Genomic DNA, 19,851 nt, shown 5'->3' with positions numbered 1-19,851 from the left:
TAGCACGAGGTCCAGTAGCCCACCTCTCCTCGTCGGCTCCTCCACAACCTGCGTCAAAAAGTTATCGTCGACGCTCTGCAGGAACCTCCAGGACTGCTTATGCCTGGCTGTGTTGTCCTCCCAGTTGATGTCGGGGTCACAAGACTTAGGAATTTTAGACCACATTAGAGGTCTGAAATAGAAAACATTTCAATACAGGAGACATACGCACAAAATTACTGCTTAATGACATAATGTTAAAGGGTCATAGTGGCCCCCAGTGCGCTTAATCTCATCTGCTACTCTGACTGCAGAATATTTCTTTTTGCAGGTAGGACAGGACATTTTTCATGAATATTTTTATTTGCATAATAAAATCTTAGTCTGTGGACTGACAGCTCTAAGTACTGGACAAGTAAAAGCTTTTATCCACTAAAAAAAAAGAGTTGTAACAGTCAGTGCTAAAACATAAGTGCATTTAACAGTCACAGGTCGGGCCTTGCGTATTTACCAAACCTCGCTGGTCCTAGGGATGTCAGGGAAGGAGGCAGAGTTCATATTATAGTGACTTTTTAAAAAAATGTCAGATGTAAATAATGTTTTATTAAACACCAAATATTTTTCTGCTCCGTTTCTGGTAAAACCCTACTCCTGGGGTCTAGTCCTGGGAATGCAGAAGGACTGCTGCTTCACCTGAACGTATGAGGGCTTTTTAATGATTTCTCTGTGTAATCTCCTGTGCTGTGGCTGACTTCTGAAGCAGATAACAGGGTTTTTTTGAGCTGTTAGAGCCACTCAATTGTTACAAATGTCTGTCAGCTGCTGAACTTCACCTGTTTCTGCTCACCTCTTCTTTGGACACTTCATGGTTCTGCTGAATCATATCATCAAAATTATTCACAAAATCATCACAAATTATTCACAGAATCAGTTCCTTAAATAATTCCTGTTACACGATCAGTATGGATCAGTGGCTGTATTTGTCATTTAAAGCTAAAGTTGTTTTGCCACACAGATATGTGCATCGTGGATCTTCTTCCTGAAGTAAGGAGCAGTTCACAGCATAGAGGTGCTCAGTTACACTTTAAAAAACTGTTTTAGCTGGATGATCTTCATAATGTCTTGAAATCTGCTGTTTGTGTGAGTGTTTTTTTCCAGGAAATTTATTCACTGGAATATTTGTGGAGACTATCCAGAGAAGCAGTGTGATCCTGGTGAAACTCGACTGGTTTGAAAGTACTCATGAACATTCCCCCTACATCACAGGGTTTGGCCTCCCTTTCCCAGGAGTCCGGTCGTGCAGAGCTGTGAAAAATTCTCAGTGGAAACTCATGGCAGGCAGTGAGGCTATTGCTAGTAAAACCAGTGGGAGTTTTGTAAGAGCCATCAATGGAAAAGGGACAGGCCTGTGGTTTGGGGGGTTGCAACATGAAAAACAGAGCAGAAGCAGCATGCACCGTTTTAGGTGAAAGGAAAGCTAGAGTCAGAGCTTAGAAATTAGGGCATTTCACACACTATTCTGGATGAAGCAAAAAAAGTTACAAAATGTGAGGTTTTGGGTTGTTTTAAACAGAATTAATAAAGCCAAAATGTTTCTGTTTTGTTTTAAAGGGTCATAGGATCATTGCAAAACTCTCCAGAGTTTTCTGAAGCATTTTCATGCACCAAGACCAACTACATGGATCCTGCCAAGAAGTGCCGAGTGTGGTGACAGGACAGTAAACCTTGCGTCTCAAGAAGCTTTACAGAAAAAGAAAAACTAATTTTGAGAAAGGGAGGAGGGAAGAAAATTGAGGGAAATACACTACAAAAGTCACGGTAGTGGCTGGCAAACAGGCACACGTGAAGCAATGTCATCAGAACAACCTGCTTCTCAAGCGAGCGAGGAACAGGCAGGCGGCAGGGGCCCTGCCCTGGGCTGCTCCGTCCGCTCCGCTCCGCGCGGGCAGGCGGGCGCCGCTCCCGACCCTGTCCAGGTTGGAGCCTCTCTCCCAGCTGCGAGCGGGAACGGGACCGCCCGCGGCTGGGCCTGAGGCAGCGGTACCTGGCAGCGCGGTGCCACCCTAGAGCACAAGGGTCAGACTCGGTGCCCCCTGCTGCTCCACACACCAGTCCTACCAACTGCTCTCATTTGTACTTGAAACCACTGACACGGGAGGATCCAAAGACCTGTTCTGATTAATACACAGTGGAATAATTACTGAGAAGTTACTTAAGTCACTATATATCTGTTTTTATTTACTGCTTTCCAGCCAAATGAAAATTGTAGGTAATTTATTAATTTTTCAACATATAACCTGTAATATTGTGCTCAAAGATCCTTTCACAATTTTCTAAGCTTTTTCTTGCTTTCTCTAAAGGCTGGTCTTTTTTAAAATTTCTAGTAATGTATAAATCATAGTTTTTATATTTAATTCTGAGCTACACTTTTGACTTGAAGTATTGTAATATACTTTATCAGTGGCTGCATAATGGAATCAGGCAATAAGACAAAGTCTGCCAACTCACACGTTTCCAGACTGACCTCCTCAGTGTTTGGGACCCAATCCTGCACGTACTTTGTACTTGTTCCGATTGATGTCAGTCCTCACATCAGTAAATTTGCACAGCTGCTTGCAAGAATGGAGCTTTAAACAAGACAGGTAAAAAGCTTTAAATCTGCAATAATAGGTACTGAACATTCTCATGCAGGTTGCAAAGGAACTACTGCTTTGTGTATCAAAGCAAACTGAGATTTCCAAAAACAGGTACCAGATACCTCAGATGACTGCTACAACAGGTATATTTAAAAACCTATGTTCCTTTTAGCTTTCCAAGTTTGTCATCTGATAAAAACATTTTGATAATAAACTGAAATTATGAGTCAAATGTATCACGTGTTCCTTGTAGAAAGTACAGGGAATGCGTTCCCTGCGAATACCCGCCGCAGCCGCTGCCCGTGGCAGTGACGCCCGACGTCCGGCGCAGAGGCCTGAGCCCCTCCGGGCACAGCAGGGCAGAGAGCAGCGACACGGAGACGAGGGCTGGAAACGGGCTGGGGAAAACCGTGAGGAGGAACGAGCTCTTCCCACTGCACCCGCTCGACTCCTCTCTGTTCGTCACAGGGCTTTGTTACACTCCTCATCATTAACTTACCACATCCGCATGAAAGTCAAGCTTTTACATGTTCAGGGGCACAGAACTATGAGGTAGGAAATACTGTTAAGCTCATTTTACAGCAACATGTACCAAGGATGCAAAAATTCAGAAAGTAACAAACCAGTGAATTACTAAATGTAAAATAATTAATATTAAATGCAACAAAATCATTAAATATAGTATCTCTAGGACAGGACATGGACGGTGTTAACAAAGACCTCCAAAACAAAAGACAGGGCTGAAGCACAGGGCACTCAACACAACATTTGGGTTTTAGCGCTTCTTCGGTTCTACATTGAAACACACAGACAGGTCTCACAGATGGAGCTCAACTTGCATGAAAATGCACTGCTTCCTTCTAGCAGTTCCATGAACTCAGCGTGAAGCACCTAAATTCCCTGCTGGAAGTTGTAAAAACAATAAACACAGTCTCGGTAATGGAAAAACTTTGCTGCTAAAGTGCTTGCATTTTCTGTGAATTTTACATGCCTCGGCTACGTTGCCAAGACTGTTTGTTTTCATTTTCCTGACAAAGACAATTACCATCAAGCAGGCAGGAACGAGGAGAGGAGCCGGAGCAGGAGTGCACACAGATGGCGGGAACGGCGCGGCCTGCCCCACGGCGCGGCCTGCCCCACGGCCCGGGCAAGAGAGGAGCGGGGAGCAGCAAGGGCGGGAGAAAGAAACGAGAAAGGAGGAAACAAGAAACTAAAGAGGTGTTGAAAATGACCCCACAATGAAACGTAAGGCACTTATCTCTCTACTCCAAAAAATATAAAAAAAAAGGCAATTCAATCTTGACATACAAGTAACGGTGACGGAGATATTTGAGTACGTGAAGATAATTACCTAGAGTTCACCTAGAGATGCAGTACAGACTAACAGACTGCCAGCCAAGACCAGGTGTCTTCCAAAACGACATTGCTGAGCGCTACCAGAAGTTACGATTTCCATTCAGGAAGCTACAAGTGAAATTTTGTCGTTACATTATTCATGGCAGGATGTTAAATTAAATATCCCAATTGTTCTCTGCTGAGAATTACATCCTCAGGCTAACCCAAAAAAGGGCCAGAGCTGTCACTTCTCATGAGGCACTGGACTCAGCTCCACTCTGGAAGAGCACGGGATACACACGGAGTCCGTCAGTGTGAGCAAAACAGGATTTGGGGGTACTTTATACAATGCAGTCAATTTTACACTGCTCAAGCAATGCTTCTCAGAATAAAAAACATCCTGATCACAAAAAAAACAGACCCAATTAAAGAATGCGCTGCATCGCTGGGAGGCTGGAGAGCAGCAGAGAGCCCCTACATTAGTGGGCTTGCAGGTGTCTCGCTGGCTGCAGTTCCTCGAGCCTCTCGTCACGTCACGCAGGAGATGCCAGGCCGGTGTGGAGGGAGCAACGACGGTGACTCAGAGCAGAAGGAAGTTTTCCCATAAAACCGGCGTTTAGTGGAAGTGGGGCTGACTGCGCTCAGACTGAGTCAGTAGTGGAGAAGGTCTGGATCATGCTCCAGGGGACTATTAATCTCCCATAGCATGAAATTATAGTCATTCTGTCACACAGATTCTGCTGGATGTTTATATTATCTTCTGTCTCTGGGACTCTGATGTGCAATGAAGAAGGTTTGGTGCATGCAACCAAACACGAGCATCTCAGATAAGTGTTCCTTGGCCTTGGGAAAGAACACAGGCACAGACTGTGCAAATAATGCAGACCCCTTCCAGCCTTTAGAGGTACCCAACAGAATCTACAAATCACTTCTTGGTGATAAAACTCCTTGTGTTAGGAAGATCCAGTCCTATACACATCTGCTGTTTCACATTGACCGAACAGTAGGCAACTGTAGGCAACAAGTGGCAACTGGATTTTACACCAATGGGTACAACTATACAACAGGTACCAAAATAGCTTGGAATAATCCTTTGGGAGATGGCATGCTTCATGCTATCAAGCAAGTGGATCATTTTATTATTCTAAAGCTTCCTTGGTTGCACAAGGACTTCACTGATGAAGTGCTGCAGTTCCCTGGAAGGCCTCTAAACCATTTCCACTCGGCTGATGTCGGTTCTCCCACATTTCCTTAGGCCTCAACCATGAAACACGAGCAGGACCGAAAAGAGAGGGAGCTCCCGTTCGCTCTTACTCCGAGAGTGGAACTCCAGTGCAGCATCTGGTCCTGTTTATTCACTCACACACATCGCTGCACGTCCATGGGGGTAGAGGCGAGGTCAAGGCAGCAAGCAGGCGTATGTAGAAAACCATATGATATCGTTTCCACCGGGCCTTATATTCCAGAGCTCATTCCAGAGCTGGTCCCGAGACGGATCTTTCTCCTCCACAGGCCACCTGTGCAGTAGTTACACCCCGCTTCCAAAACACGCTTGCCAATTTAACTCTTCATGCAGATATTGTTCTTACATCGTCTGGACCTGTTTCAGCTAGAGCCTTGAAGACAAAGACTGACACCTGCAAGTTGACTATTTCATGGAAAACTAATGTAGAAGCAGAAACCAGATGTCCTGCCGGTGTGAGGCCTCCTACGCTCGCGGGGTTTCTCCAGGCCGGGCTCCGTGCCCAAGTGTCCCACATGCCTGCAGTCCAGCCACGAGGTGATGGAATGAGGCGAAGCCGGTAATCGCCATGATGAGTTATGGCAACCGAGACAAAACGGGTGGCAGAAACATCATGTGCAACTGCCGCTAGGGATGAGCCTGTGGTCGTGAGGAAACCAGCAGGAATCGCCAGCCTCTTCACCAAATAAACCAATTACGGGGTCCCCCTTCCACCAGAGGAAACTGCAGAAGACTCCAGACTCACCAAACTGCTTCCACCTGTTTACAGGGAACACTTCCTACCTTCTTCAAGGCCAACTTTGGGCACTCAGCAAACCAGATGTCTTAGCAGCCCCAGCTTCCCAATTCCAGGTACCTGCTGCTCTCCAGAGGTCGCATCTTCCGAGTGCTGGGCTGCCTTGGTGACCTTTTCTTTCCATCACCACCCAGAAGAAGATACTTATGCAGAGCACAAGTAACCACCATTTCATCATTAAAAAACAATAAATTGGTAAGTCAGTTTTAATTAGTTCAGCTTGAAGCCCCTAGTATTATGTGAGTGGCTCTTCATCCTTTTAAGACTATCTCCAGTGACCACAGCTACCTGCATAAAGAAGGGGGTTGCAGTTATTGCATGCACAGCTCCGCGGACATCACTAGAGCAGATGAGGAGCCGTCACGCTCTGTACAAGGTCAGCCCTGTGTGGAGCTGGGTAATGGGTTAACTGCGGACACCACTGCACTGCGCCCCTGCCTGCCCAGTGCTGCAGGTACCGCCGCGCTGCGCCCCTGCCCGCCCGGCGCTGCAGGCGCTGCCGCCCGGGCCCCACAGCCGCGCAAGGGCCCGCAGTGACGCGCGGCACCCGCGGGGAGCAGACGCGGAGCCCAGTGGCGCCCGGGGGTCTCCTCCTCCCTGCGAGCAGCAACCAGCGACCGCAACAAAACGCAGTCCTGAAAGGAGCCCTGCTTTAGACGGGAACAAACCCTAAAATCAATAAAGTGGTGGTGGGAATGACTCAGGGGCCCTACGTTTTCATGTGAACAAGCCAATGTGCTCTGCACCTGCGCACCAAAACAGAAGAGCAGAAACCCCCCCAACACCCAGGGAGTCTTTTGCAAAGCAGATGTCAGTGACCACACGTGGCGGGGAGGGCGCAGGGCCGCGGGGCCGGGCGCACGACCCGCTCTGCAGAGCAGTAGGCAGGGCCAGGGCTCCCCAGGGCAGCACCCGGCCCGCGCGGGGGCCACGGGGCCTGCGGGGAGCGGGACCCCGCGGCGCGACGCGGTGACGGGGGCACCGCGGGGACGGGCACCGCGGGGCCGCACCGGAGCCACCGCCAGCCTTGCACGGGGACGGGCGCCCTGGGGCTGGACCCACAGCCGCCCTGGGACGCTGCTCCTGCTGCTCCCACGGCTCCCGCTGCTCCTGCCGGGCTGGACACGGTGACCGGCAGTGGGACCATTCCCGACTCCAGCCCTGCAAGTGCCGGAGGCTTCAGCAGAGCCTCTCGCTGCTCCCTGGCCAGAGCCCCATGAGTGGGTCGTGCACAAGGGCCCTGCAAAGGCCACTCTGCGGAGCCGTCAATGCGTTTTGACAGCGTGTGGGCTGGGTATGTTCCTGGAATAATTGTCTTTTATTCCCCTAGAAAACTGGCAGGACGCTCTTTTCCCTTATGTAAGGAGTGCTTGACAATATTGGCGCCACCCTAGAAATTCGTTTTGCTTTGCTTCATCATCGCCTTTTGAGCAGTGCTTCCAATTCATCAGCTCATTGTTAAATGTATAAGAGAAAAATAAACAACAAAGGAGGCATGAGATCTAGCGCATAATTTGAAGGAAACAGCTACAGCAGTGTTTAGTTTTTTTCAAATCACATCTTTCTGCTCTCAAAAACTAGATAAAACTAAAACATATTTTGATGTTTCTGCTTTACCTCTTTACATCTTATTGGAAATGTTCAGCTGCTAAAACGTTCTGTGCCAGATGTTAAACACCTGAAAAACGCTCTCTGGGGCTCGTGTTTTTTTCAGGACTCTACTTTGATCAGCACCTTGTGAATAAATGGGAATGCAGAAATGCACGGGAGGTTCCGGGTTTTCTGGCCTGGGGCCGGTGCCTCCTCTCCCGGGCTGCACGGGGCGGCCCTGGCCGTGGTGCGAAGGGAAGGGCCGTGGGCCCGGAGCAGCCCCACGGCCTGATGCAAACCAGACCCGCAGCACCGGGGCCGCCGCGCCGGGTAAGATCGCTGCTCGCTCTGTCCGCTTGTGAGGGGAAGAATGAGCTCATGAGAAAAGACGTCGATTGGGACTCGACAGAAGTGCAGTCACCGGGTTTCTCAGAATCGTGTTTTCTGGAAGAGTTTTGAAAGCACCAAGGGATTGAACTACACTGCGAGCCTCTCTCCGTGTCCCGAGCTGCCTCCCGTTACCTCCTGCTTGGGCGCTCCGGAGGGAGCGGAAGGTGGTTTGGGGGAGGCTGGAAATGTCCATCCCCCCAGGCTGATCCCTGTCCCCTGCCCTCCGCTCCCATGGGATGTCCATCACCCACCGCAGCCCCTTCCCTCTGCTCTGCGTTTCTCCCATTGACCCGCAACTGGCTCTTCAAGCGCGGTGCCGAAATCAGAGAGCTTGGGAGGCCCTGCCGCTGCTGAGCAGAGCAGGAGGATGATTTCCTTTGCTTTATAGGCTTTGTATCCTCCTGTTATTCATGTCCTTCTCACCAAGGTTATGACGTTGCTTCAGCCTGGGATACGCTGCAATTCCCAGGGTCTCTTCTGAAAACCTGCTACGTAGCCAGCTGCTCCCTGTCCTGATTTGTGCTGGTAACGGTGCCTGCTAGGTTAGATCTTGGGATTTTCACCTACTACATCTTTTTTTATTATTTTTTCCCTAGATTAGTTATTTAATTCCAGTTTGAATCCCAACTCTGTTCTCTAGTGTGCCAGCACTGTGCTCTGGTTGGTGCCATCAGAGGGGACTGTGACCATGGCAGGAAACACACAGGAATTCAGCACCCGCTCGGTCCCCGCTGCAGCCCAGACATATTCACCCGGGTGAGAACGGACTGGGTTCCGCCCAAAAACCCCGCACTTCATCCCGAAAGATAATAAAATTGGGAAATTGGTTTGGTGATTCTTCCTACCTCTAATTAGCATCTCATGTCTTTGTTGTAGATAAAGTGTATGCCATGTCTACAGCACAGATATTACAAATAACTCATTTTATACATTTTACACGTATTTTAGTGGCTAAAAATTTCGATTTCAAATTCTGGAATTTAATGTCCAGGTTCCTTGAATCAACTTCATTGTAAATTCTTCTTTCCTGTAGGACAAAGAAAATTATGTTAGACAAGGCAGCACTGCAAAGCAAAGGCAGCATGGAGGGTCGGTGATACAAGACACTTACTTCTATCAGGAGAAGACAATGTAAACCATCAGAGCACAACCCACTATCCAGCCAACGCCAAGGAGTATGGGAACAACAAGACGGGACAGAGGGACTGCTGCTGAAAGACACAAGATGGTCTTGCTCAGAAAGGTCGCACCAGACTCATTCTGATTTCATTAAATTATCACATCAGTTGAACTGAACACACTGGTTATCACAGAATGAGGTTCTTAAGCCACATAGTCCGTCACTGCTATTTTTAACATGGAGTCACCATTTCTTGGCAGGTCTCCTAGTGACAATACACAGCAAAAGCCCAAAGATTTCCAGTGTAGCCTCTGCAATCAGACCAGCACAGGGCTCAGCACTTCCAAACGCAGCAGGGAGAAGGCAGGAGACGAGCGTGGCTGCATCCTCGGTGCCCGCAGGTCACACAGGAGAACATCTGCACAGGACGAGGTGACAGCAGCTGCCTCAGCAGGGTCAACCCGCTGGCACGTACGGCACCTTCTGGAAGCACCACCCGGGTGGCAGCAGGAAATCAAAGATGGAATCATTATTTAACGTTATGCCTGTTTAACTTGGCATTAACTTGCCTGGGGCAGCCAGCAGCTGTGCCCTAGGGACGGGCAGCTCCTCTCTGAGCTAAACCAGGGGCCTGGTTTAGTCACCTCCTGTCCAGCCACTAGTGACATGAAGGAGCTACAGCCAATGCAGTTACCCACTGATGTCGTTTTCCCCACCTTCAAGTAAGAAAAGACCACAAAAGTCTCCACTGTGGTGCAACCCAGTGACGTGGTGACCACGGGCCTGGGTTTGTCTTGCAGAAGGTACCATTGATCCGGCTGGTTTGGGCCCGGCACGGCCATGGGATGTTGACCAGGGCAAGGCAGTAAATGACACTGGGGCACTAAGGCCCTGCCCTGGGCAGGGTGCGGGTTCAACCCGAGCTATGGCAGGAGCAGAAACAGAGCTTGAATAAACACCCTTCTGCACAGCACTGCACTTCCAAAGATCCCTCTCACAAGGTTTTCTGCAGGTATCAGAAGCCGCTAGAAAGCAGCCGTAACACCCTTTGAGACCATGTTTGATGCCGCTATGTGAGAGCATTTTAAAGCACATTCTTCTGCAGGTGAAAGAGCAGCAGGTTTCTGAAAGGGTTAATGAATATCCTAGAGTGAGTCCCAGCACCTTGCTTGGTTTGGGCCAAGCTGGCAGACCTGGCAGCGATCCCCAGGAATTCCAGGTTAATTCCACACGGCTTTTTAAAGCCACGCACAACACAACGATGTCTCATCTGGTATTCCTGGTCATGTGGACCAGGAGGGTGAGAGAACAGAATACAGAAAACATGCATGTATAAAACAAAATACAGCACAAATACCGCCAAGGTAAAATCCTGCTCTGAACTGCTGGTATCCTTTTGCGGCAAGGGAATTCCATACCTGCTTCCCTTAAAGACCATTACTCTTTTAATATGAGGTAAAGCTACAGCTCCTGGGAATGATTTCTCTTTGCTTGCCATTTTTTTAAAGGTCCCATTGCAAATAACGGGCTGGATCCTGGCAGGGCACACGGAGGAGCTTCGGCAGAGCCAGCGTCGCAGGACGGACACCCCGAGGCTGCGGCTGCAGCAAAGCAACCCGGAACGCTGCATTTTGTGTCATGAGCAAGAGGGGCTGCAGCTTGACACGGGGCTGGGTGAGACGTTGAAGCCAATAACCCGTGTGCAAAGCCTCAGAAAAAAGGGATAAACTCCCTTTTACTTATCTTATGTATCTGCCGCTACGCACATATAAAATCTGCACATGCCTATGCAATGCATACTGAATATCACGCGTATATTTATATCTGTGCAAGCTTCGGTATGATCTCGCAGATTATATCATTCAATGTTTTTAATGTGTAAAAAGTATACTGAGAGCAATACCGAAAAGCCACTGCAAGAGAAAGTCACTAAACTGAGAGGTCCTGATGCGAGGAGAAAGTTTAAACCGCTGGGATACGTCGACCCCATTAAGTGCCATGGGGTCTTTTAAATGAAGTGATTACCCAAGAAAATGATCACTCAAAAAAAAAAAAAAATCCAACCGTTGGCTTAATTGGCTCAAGTGAAAATGGCTTTTTAAGGACATCTGCTTTTTAAGGACAAATCCTGTGATAAGGGCAGTGACATTGAGTTGTCTCCTGTGTCTCCATGCCAGAAACTCCAGCTGCCCAAGTCCCAGCTGGCCACGTTCCGGTCCCCGAAGTTCTGCCAGGACAAACGGCGGTGCCTAAAATCAGGTTGAGCAGCAGGAGGAGCAGGGGCGGCGGGGGCAGCCGGGAGCCTCCCCGCCGGGGCGGCGCCGTCGCGGCCGAGGCCACGCGGAACTCATGACACGTCCGTCTGTGCCAAACGTTTCCCGCTCTGTGGAGCCATGAGGCTGAGTCCTAACCCATCAGGTGATACCAAGCCCCGTGGCACTTCCATGGGTGTCTACGGAAGCTAAAAGGCCCCTCAGCCCCCCCGGTTCCGCGCGCGCAGCCCCAACGCAGCCGTCGCTGCTCGAGGACAGCGAGCGGGAGGCTGCAGCGGCTGTCGGTGCACCCGTGAGGATGTCAACAACTTCCACACCAGCCATTCTGTGAGGAAAACACACCTGAGCAGCGGGGCACACATCGGTTTTATGCATTATTTTACCATGCAAACCTCTTAAGAGTGAGCTAAATAGAAAGGATAGTGAATATAAAATATAGTGCTTTCCTTTTCAGTGAAAATCTGCTTATAATAGAGTTCACTGAAGTTTCATTTGGCCCTGCCTCTTGAGCTTTGTGTGATTAAAATCTACATTTTTAAGCATTCACCCAGCATTACACTCAGATTTCAGTTTATTTTTATACAGACCACTTTATTTGTTAGTCAACTTAAAGGCACATCTGACAAAATGCAATATTAAGGTAGCTGAAGATAACCTCAGGGGAAAAAAAAAATCTATTTTTCAGTATTTTAATGCAGTTTTATGTATACCAGTGGGTGACCCACTACTTTTCAGTGTTTAACCCCTGTAGTCAATCACCTCTTATTAGTCTCTCAGGAGAAGAAATTCAAAAAAGATTCAGGAAAAATTATTTTAAAATCACAGCCACAACAGATAAAAAAAAGCTGGTATGATTCAAAAGGAATTCAGGAGAAGCCAAGCTACTTTCAATAGAATTAGCTTTTACACTGATTGTACTTTTGTACTGAAAGGTAAAATGTATAGATTATCACACAAGAACCAGCACCTTGCAAACAGCTGAGTATTTTCACGCAACACTACCCTCACAGTCATGGATTTTAAGAGCACATTGTTATATTAACATTTAACTGTTCCTCTTACCTGGCTCTGCCATTCTCCTCTCTGCCGGATTTACGGGCAGGTTTTAGGGTTTGTCTCTGCAGTTGTTCTCGGGAGCTTTAGGATGCTTTAAATAGAGCAATATTTGGAACGCGCTGCAGCTGCCCTGCTCCCTGATGCCAGGTTTTGGCTCTGCGTATCCAGCCGTTTAGAAGGCAGGAGTTCAAGGTATTCAAGGTTGGCTCTTCCCATTCCTGTAGCAGCATGGCTATTTTAAAGACAGCCAAATAAAGAAGGGGCATTTTTGAAAGGGACAATGAGACAAGGGCAAAAGTTGCTTTATGGTCTCCTAACAGCTGTGAAATGCTGCATTGTGTTTGCTTGGTTGTTTCTTTCTCTAATACTAACCGGCATCCAGGTATTTACAGCAAGACAGGGATCCAGCTTGTTCTTCATTTCCCAGGTCTTCTTTCTTCCTTCTCCTATCAAAAAACAAACCAACCAAACAAGCCTGGTTCAGTAATACTAGCGTATGTATTTCTGTTAATGCTATTAGTATTTTGCTAAGCATCAGCAGTTAGGTTGCACTCTGCAAAGCACAGAGATACAATTCATAGAATCATAGAATCATAGAATGCTTAGGGTTGGAAGGGACCTCTAGAGATCATCTAGTCCAACCCCCCTGCATACGCAGGGACACCTAAAGCACGTGGCACAGGACTGCATCCAAGCGGGTTTTGAAGATCTCCAGAGAAGGAGACTCCACAACCTCTCTGGGCAGCCTGTTCCAGTGCTCTGTCACCCTCACTGTTAAGAAATTTTTCCTTAAGTTCCTATGGAATTTTTGATGTTTCAGTTTCCGGCCATTTCCTCTAGTCCTATCAGTGGCCACCACTGAAAAGAGACCATGACCGTCCTCTGCACTCCCTCCCTTGAGGTATTTATATACACTGATTAGATCCCCCCTCAGCCTTCTCTTCTCCAGGCTGAACAGGCCCAGCTCCCTCAGCCTCTCCTCATAGGGCAGATGTTCCAGGCCCCTGATCATCCTTGTAGCCCTGCGCTGGACTCTCTCCAGCAGCTCCACATCCCTCTTGTACTGTGGAGCCCAGAACTGGACACAGTACTCCAGATGCGGCCTCACCAGGGCCGAGTAGAGGGGCAGGATCACCTCCCTCGACCTGCTGGAGACGCTCTTCTTAATGCAGCCCAGGATCCCATTGGCCTTCTTGGCCACGAGGGCACACTGCTGCCTCATGGTCAACTTGTCGTCCACCATGACACCCAGGTCTTTCTCCGCAGAGCTGCTCTCCACAAGCTCGGTCCCCAGCCTGTACTGGTGTCTGGGGTTATTCCTCCCCAGGTGCAGGACCTTGCACTTGGCCTTGTTGAACTGCATGAGGTTTTTCACCGCCCAGTTGTCCAGTCTGTCCAGGTCCCTCTGGATGGCAGCACAGCCCTCTGGGGTATCGGCTACTCCTCCCAGTTTGGTATCATCAGCAAACTTGCTGAGGGAGCACTCTGTGCCTTCATCCAGGTCATTGATGAATAAATTGAACAGGACTGGACCAAGGACTGACCCCTGGGGGACCCCACTAGCCACAGGCCTCCAACTAGACTCTGCACCGCTGATCACCACTCTCTGGGCCCTGCCATCCAGCCAGTTCCTAATCCATCTCACTGTCCACTCATCTATCCCACACTTCCGGAGCTTGCCCAGGAGGATGTTGTGAGGGACGGTGTCAAAAGCCTTGGTGAAGTTGAGATAGACGACATCCACCGCTCTCCCCTCGTCTATCCAGCCGGTCATTTCATCATAGAAGGCTATCAGGTTAGTCAGGCAAGATTTTCCCTTGGTGAATCCATGCTGACTACTCTTGAGCACCTTCTTGTCCTCCATGTGCCTGGAGACAACAGCCAGTATGAGCCGTTCCATCACTTTTCCGGGGACGGAGGTGAGGCTGACTGGCCTGTAGTTGCCTGGGTCCTCCTTCTTGCCTTTTTTGAAGACTGGCGTGACATTGGCCTTCTTCCAGTCTTCCGGCACCTCCCCCGTTCTCCAGGATCTTTCAAAGATGATGGAGAGCGGCTTAGCTATGGCATCTGCCAGCTCCCGCAGCACTCTGGGGTGCATCCCATCAGGGCCCATGGATTTGTGGGTATCGAGGTTCCTTAGGTGCTCTCTGACCCAATCTTCCTCTACCCAGGGCAAGTCTTCCTCTCCACCCGCTTCTTCTCTTGCCTCTAGGGCCTGGGGCTCTAAAGGGCTGCCCTTGGTAAACACCGAAGCAAAGAAGGCATTGAGCAACTCTGCTTTTTCTGTGTTATTTGTAACCAAGGTGCCCATCCCGTCCTCCAGCGGACCCACGTTCTCCCTGATCTTCCTTTTGCTGTTAATGTATTTGAAGAATTTTTTTTTGTTATTTTTAACGTCCCTTGCCAGCTTGCCTTCCAGACGTGCCTTAGCTTTCCTTGTCGCATCTCTGCACTCCCTGACCACGTTCCTGTATTTCTCCCAGGGGGCCTGTCCTTTTTTCCACATTCTGTATACCGCTGCCTTCTGCTTGAGCATTGCCACAAGCTCCCGGCTCATCCACGCAGGTCGCCTGCCCCCTCTGCCTCCCTTCCTACACACAGGGATGCACTGCTGCTGGGCGTGGAGGAAGTGCCGCTTGAAAACTAACCAGCTCTCTTGGGCCCCCCTGCCTTCTAGAGCACTAGCCCATGGGATTCTACCGAGGAGGTCTCTGAAGAGGCTAAAGTTGGCCCTCCTGAAGTCCATCGTCGCAAGGCTACTTACAGCCCTGCCTCCTCCTCGTTGAATCCTGAACTCCACCAACTCATGGTCACTGCAGCCGAGGCTACCCCCCACCTTCACATCTCCTACTAGGCCCTCCCTATTTGATAGCACGAGGTCCAGTAGCCCACCTCTCCTCGTCGGCTCCTCCACAACCTGCGTCAAAAAGTTATCATCGACGCTCTGCAGGAACCTCCAGGACTGCTTATGCCTGGCTGTGTTGTCCTCCCAGTTGATGTCGGGGTAGTTGAAGTCCCCCATGAGAACCAGGGCCTGTGACCGTGAGGCAACATCCAGCTGCCTATAGAAGGCCTCATCAACCTCCTCGTCCTGGTCAGGTGGCCAATTAGTGTCTTATCTTCAAAAAGTTATGTGTTTTCATTATTTCTGTGGGTAGCAGATAAGAAAATTCATGGAAGGGCCATTCCTCAAAATAATCTGAGAATGATTTTATCAGGAACATAATACACATAAATTAACAGAAATCACTGCAAAATGCAGCCTCCAACGTGGGAGAGAAAAGCCATGGAGAGCAGCGCCAGCTCCCAGCTCATGGAGGGGAGCTCCACACGCTGCTCCCTGGGCCTGACACATGGGAAACCCACTTCAGGTTTATAGGGAAACACAACCCCGTGCACAACCAGCAACACCCGGGTCAGAGCAGGAAAACCCGGAGCGAAGGCTCCGAGCAGCCCCGCGTCCCTCCCGGAGCTGCGGACACGCAGGGAAACGGGGACTCTCCCCGCATGTTCCTGCAGTTTAGAAGAACACAAACTGTTGATCAAAGGCCATTCCACACAACAGGTGCACAGGATGTTTGGAAGTGATCTAATCTGGATGTTTGCATAGCTCCGAGGAATCCAGCGTGTTCTCCCAGAAGAGGAGGCACCGCTCAGAAACACACTGTGCAGATCTAAGAAAGATTTTTTCCTTATTGATTAATGATGAAAAAGTTTATATAAACAAATTTAACTTCAATTATGATCTTGATTCAGAATTGGTTCCTCCCTTGCAAGGGCTACAGAGATTACATCTTCCCTAGAGCTATTGTATCAGCCTGCAGAAAAGGAATTAAACCAAAGTTAAACTCTAGAGGACCATCAGAAATTGTTGGCTCCTCAAACCAACATGATCTAACTTGTTTTAAAGCAAGTTCATAACCCAAGTATTGAATTTTAATTTGATTGTAGTTTTTGTAAAAACAGCCCGGAGTTTGTTGGAATGGGAACGCGGTGCCGGTCCCCGCGAGGGAGGTCGTGCTGCGGCGCCGCTTCCCGGGATCCCTGTCCTTCCCAGGCCCCTGCCCTCTCCCGGGTGCTGCAGCCGGGCGACGCGGCCCTCGAAACACCCCTGCAAAAGGCAATGAAAAACCCGGGAATTCTTACAGGGAAAACACGCAGGATGGGGAACGGCAGCCCCGTGCGCCATGGAATTTGTATCCATCTGCAAAACGCTTTCAGCTGGAGTGAGGGGGGAGGAAAAAAAGGATGGCAGTGGAATATTTGAAATACAATTATTTGTATTGCTGTGATGAGTATCTTAGAAACCCTGCTAACATACACAAAGTGATTGAGCAGCGTTCTCCTCTGGCAAAACTTCCCTGAGACAGTTGTTTCACATCAATGATGAATTTAGCTTTGTATAGATTGGTTTCATTGCGTACTATAAACAGTCCCCTTTTTCTGGTCTTTTGAGCTTGGCATGAAGCCTAAGGTGATTACAGGGAAAATATCAGGTCAAGTCATGTCACACGATGAAGCTTCCATCGCTTTCTCTCTTCAGGGTTGTATTTTCTGATTTCTCCTGCTGTCGCTCATTTGTCCTACGCATCTTAAACGGACCCAGCACTGCTAGACTCAGCTTTAGCCCTCTGCAATCCTAATACACCCACCAGAACGTGCAGGCCATCAACCTTAGGCCATACACAACACTGCACTGCACTCACAGTGGCTGGTAGAGGGAAGCAGTTTCAATTACTCACTGATCATTAATAATAAGATGCCATTTTTATTGTCCATAAAACTGAAAAAAAAAAAACAAAACTGTAAAAATATGTAATTAAAGATGCAATAAAAGCATTTTCAAACAAAGCTTATTGAAAATAAGTAAAAACTGCTGCAAAAGCAGATATTTTTCACAAATAAATAATGAGAAAATTCAAATGATCATCATCTGTTATTTGTCCACAATTGGAGGTTGTGTTCTTTTTTGTTCTTTTTCATTCCTCAAGGGGCATGCAGATTTATTTGGGAAATTTGAGGAAAAAAAAACTTCTGCAAATCTGCTACAAATTATGCAGTGTTTTCTCCAGCAAAAACGCTGCCAGTTTGTCTACTTGAACTGCTGCTTCCTTCCAGGTACAATCTGCCAACATCTTAAAAGAATCAGTGATCCAACCAAGGACTTGTCTGCGCAGGAGAGGCAGCGATGGGGACTTGGCTCCCAGTTTTGTTCTTTTCCATCATTTGTCTATTACCGAGTTGGTCTCCTCCAAGTGCTCGAGCTGGGCAGAGTGAAGTGTCCTTAGCCATGGGGAGAGACCCTACAGTCTGACATTTAGCCACTGAGCCGACTATATCTATTCCTTTTGCAATTCAAACCTGTTTCAGACCTTTTCTATTAAACATTATTTTGGTCTTTATAAAGCCTGCCAGATTAGCAGCTTGCTCTACTGCCAGGAAGGACAGAAGGTTCTACCTGTACATGTGATAAGACACCAATGAAAAAATTATTTCCCTTTGCACATGTCTCAGATGACAGATAATTTTGCAAGTATTTAGCAGAATTACAGAAACCTACCTATGCCTCAGTTTGTACTTTCTGTTTCCAGTTTCTTGCATTTCTGTACTCATGATGAGATAGGTCAAAACAAGCACTTTTTATGCCATTTTCAGTTCTGCAGAAACAACAGAAATCAGAGCTTTGTTTTCCCACTTACAGGAGCTCCATACAGGTCTCTGTTGGTGGCAGGGGGTTAATCTTTGAGAGATCTGAAGGAAGGATCAAACTCACACTTTGTACAACAGGAGCACGGGACTGGAAAGGATTTCTTGGGCCTGAAAGCTCCTCTCTCCTGCTGTAAAAACAACCCGTTTCTCACAAGGTTTAGCATCATCTAAAAGAGCAGATTTTCCGACATCCGCCGCTTTCCCTGTGAAGCTGCTGCAGACCTTCCCCGGGTGGTTTCTGCGACGTTGTGGCCGTGCTCAGCACAGCTGTGTCTACCTGCAGCACCACGAGTCCCCTCCAATAACAAAAGCCCTCACAAGAATCCTACTGGTTTCTAGAGATCTCTTTGATCAAAGGATTCTGCTCCTAACTGAAGCAGCGAGTTCTTGGAGTACTGAAGCTTTCCGGTACTAGAGATGCCCTCCATCTCCACTGCAGGCTTTTGCCAATTTTCTGCATTTTTGAACAAGACAATTCTCTTCAAAAACACACCTCTTTCCCCAAGCATTGCATAAAGAACTTGATTTGGTTATTGCTCATGCAAAGTGGCTATACTCTTAAAATAGAACTCATGGCTATAGAGCATTTTACTGTGTCATGCACGATTTGGCGTTATTATGTAATTCTGAGAGACGAGAATAAAATGCAAACTTTCCTTTCTTTTAGTGGCTTTACTATGGAACAATACGCTTTTTGGGATAGGATCCAATCTGTTGCAAAAAGAAATATGATTCTGTCCCTTGCGTAATGCATTTATTTAAAAAAAGCACCCTCAGTGATGCAATAACTTCATTGGCTGCATAGCTATTCCCATAAGAGTCCTATCTGTCGTGATTCTGCTTATTATATATATATATATCTGATCTAATGGAAATAATTTCTACCAGGAATTATGTATTCCTAACAACACAATCTGACCTTCACAAATTGGGTCCTTTCCAGGCCTAGTTGCTTTAAGCAAGGACAGAGAGTCATTGCTGTTTGCAAGACTTCTGATATCCACTACCCTTATTTAGCTGCAAGCCTCGTGCAAAATAAGTATTGTTCCACAAGGCCCGACGGTGAGGATTAAGGATATAGAAGTCGTAACTGCATAAAAATGTAGTGTGACAATTTAATATAGACATTATTTTAAACAACGCATCTGCCTGGAATGGAAGAATGAACAGTAGACAGATTCTACACTAGATCGCAGTCCAACAGCCAGAAAAAGCCCGGGGACAGTTTCAAAACAACAACAAAAAAGGACAATATATAATGATTAAGAAAAAACTCAGAGACCGATTCACGGCAAATAGCTTTTCTTGCCTGCTGAAGAAGAATACACAAGAGAAACAATTTTTCTCTTTTAGGTTATGTTTGAAATTACATTATAATTTGTGTTTTCTTCCCTGTGTTTGTGCTGGGATGACGAAATGCTCGAAATTCAGATTGGGACTGTGCTGGGTAATGTGGTCAGTCACGTAACATGGATGCTGAATGAGTGTCTTTTTTTTTAGCCTTCAGTTCACTGAGGTAACAATGGTTTCTTCTCACTTGGCATTTCCTTCATTATTTAAAGGCATTTAATGTGGCACTCAGGATTGCCCAGAATTGAAACTTCCTATCCAAGCTGCTAAGCCCAAGCTAAAATTCCAGCTTTATCACACTGCATTTTCTGTGTGGTTTTTCTGCTCTCACAAAAACATGGGGTCAGCAGTTATGTCCATGCCACGTCCTTGGC

The 19,851-nt window shown here is 47.8% G+C and overlaps 2 protein-coding genes across 3 annotated transcripts in view; one reads left to right on the top strand and one right to left on the bottom strand.

The window, feature by feature from the left end:
- MME (membrane metalloendopeptidase) overlaps positions 1-1,710 on the top strand; it is a 50,322-nt gene extending 48,612 nt beyond the window's left edge. For both annotated transcript variants that reach the window (XM_088530489.1, XM_088530488.1), the window contains exon 23: positions 1,591-1,710. In XM_088530489.1, coding sequence (XP_088386615.1) covers positions 1,591-1,690 — 100 coding nt within the window. In that variant the 3' untranslated portion in view covers positions 1,691-1,710. The remainder of the gene's footprint in view (positions 1-1,590) is intronic.
- A 7,375-nt stretch (positions 1,711-9,085) lies between these two features.
- STRIT1 (small transmembrane regulator of ion transport 1) lies at positions 9,086-12,437 on the bottom strand. The gene is made up of 2 exons (XM_088530431.1): positions 12,425-12,437; positions 9,086-9,180 (listed from the first exon to the last, which is right to left on the bottom strand). The coding sequence occupies exons 1-2, from the start codon at positions 12,435-12,437 to the stop codon at positions 9,086-9,088; spliced, it is 108 nt and encodes a 35-aa protein (XP_088386557.1).
- Positions 12,438-19,851: the final 7,414 nt, after the last annotated feature.

Source organism: Tinamus guttatus, unplaced genomic scaffold (assembly GCF_059628265.1).
Source record: "Tinamus guttatus ecotype Peru unplaced genomic scaffold, ASM5962826v1 Tinamus_guttatus_pri_ptg000376l, whole genome shotgun sequence".
NCBI classification, from domain to species: Eukaryota; Metazoa; Chordata; class Aves; order Tinamiformes; family Tinamidae; genus Tinamus; species Tinamus guttatus.
The sequence above is the reverse complement of the archived record's forward strand: the minus strand, read 5'-3'. Positions and strand labels throughout refer to the sequence as shown.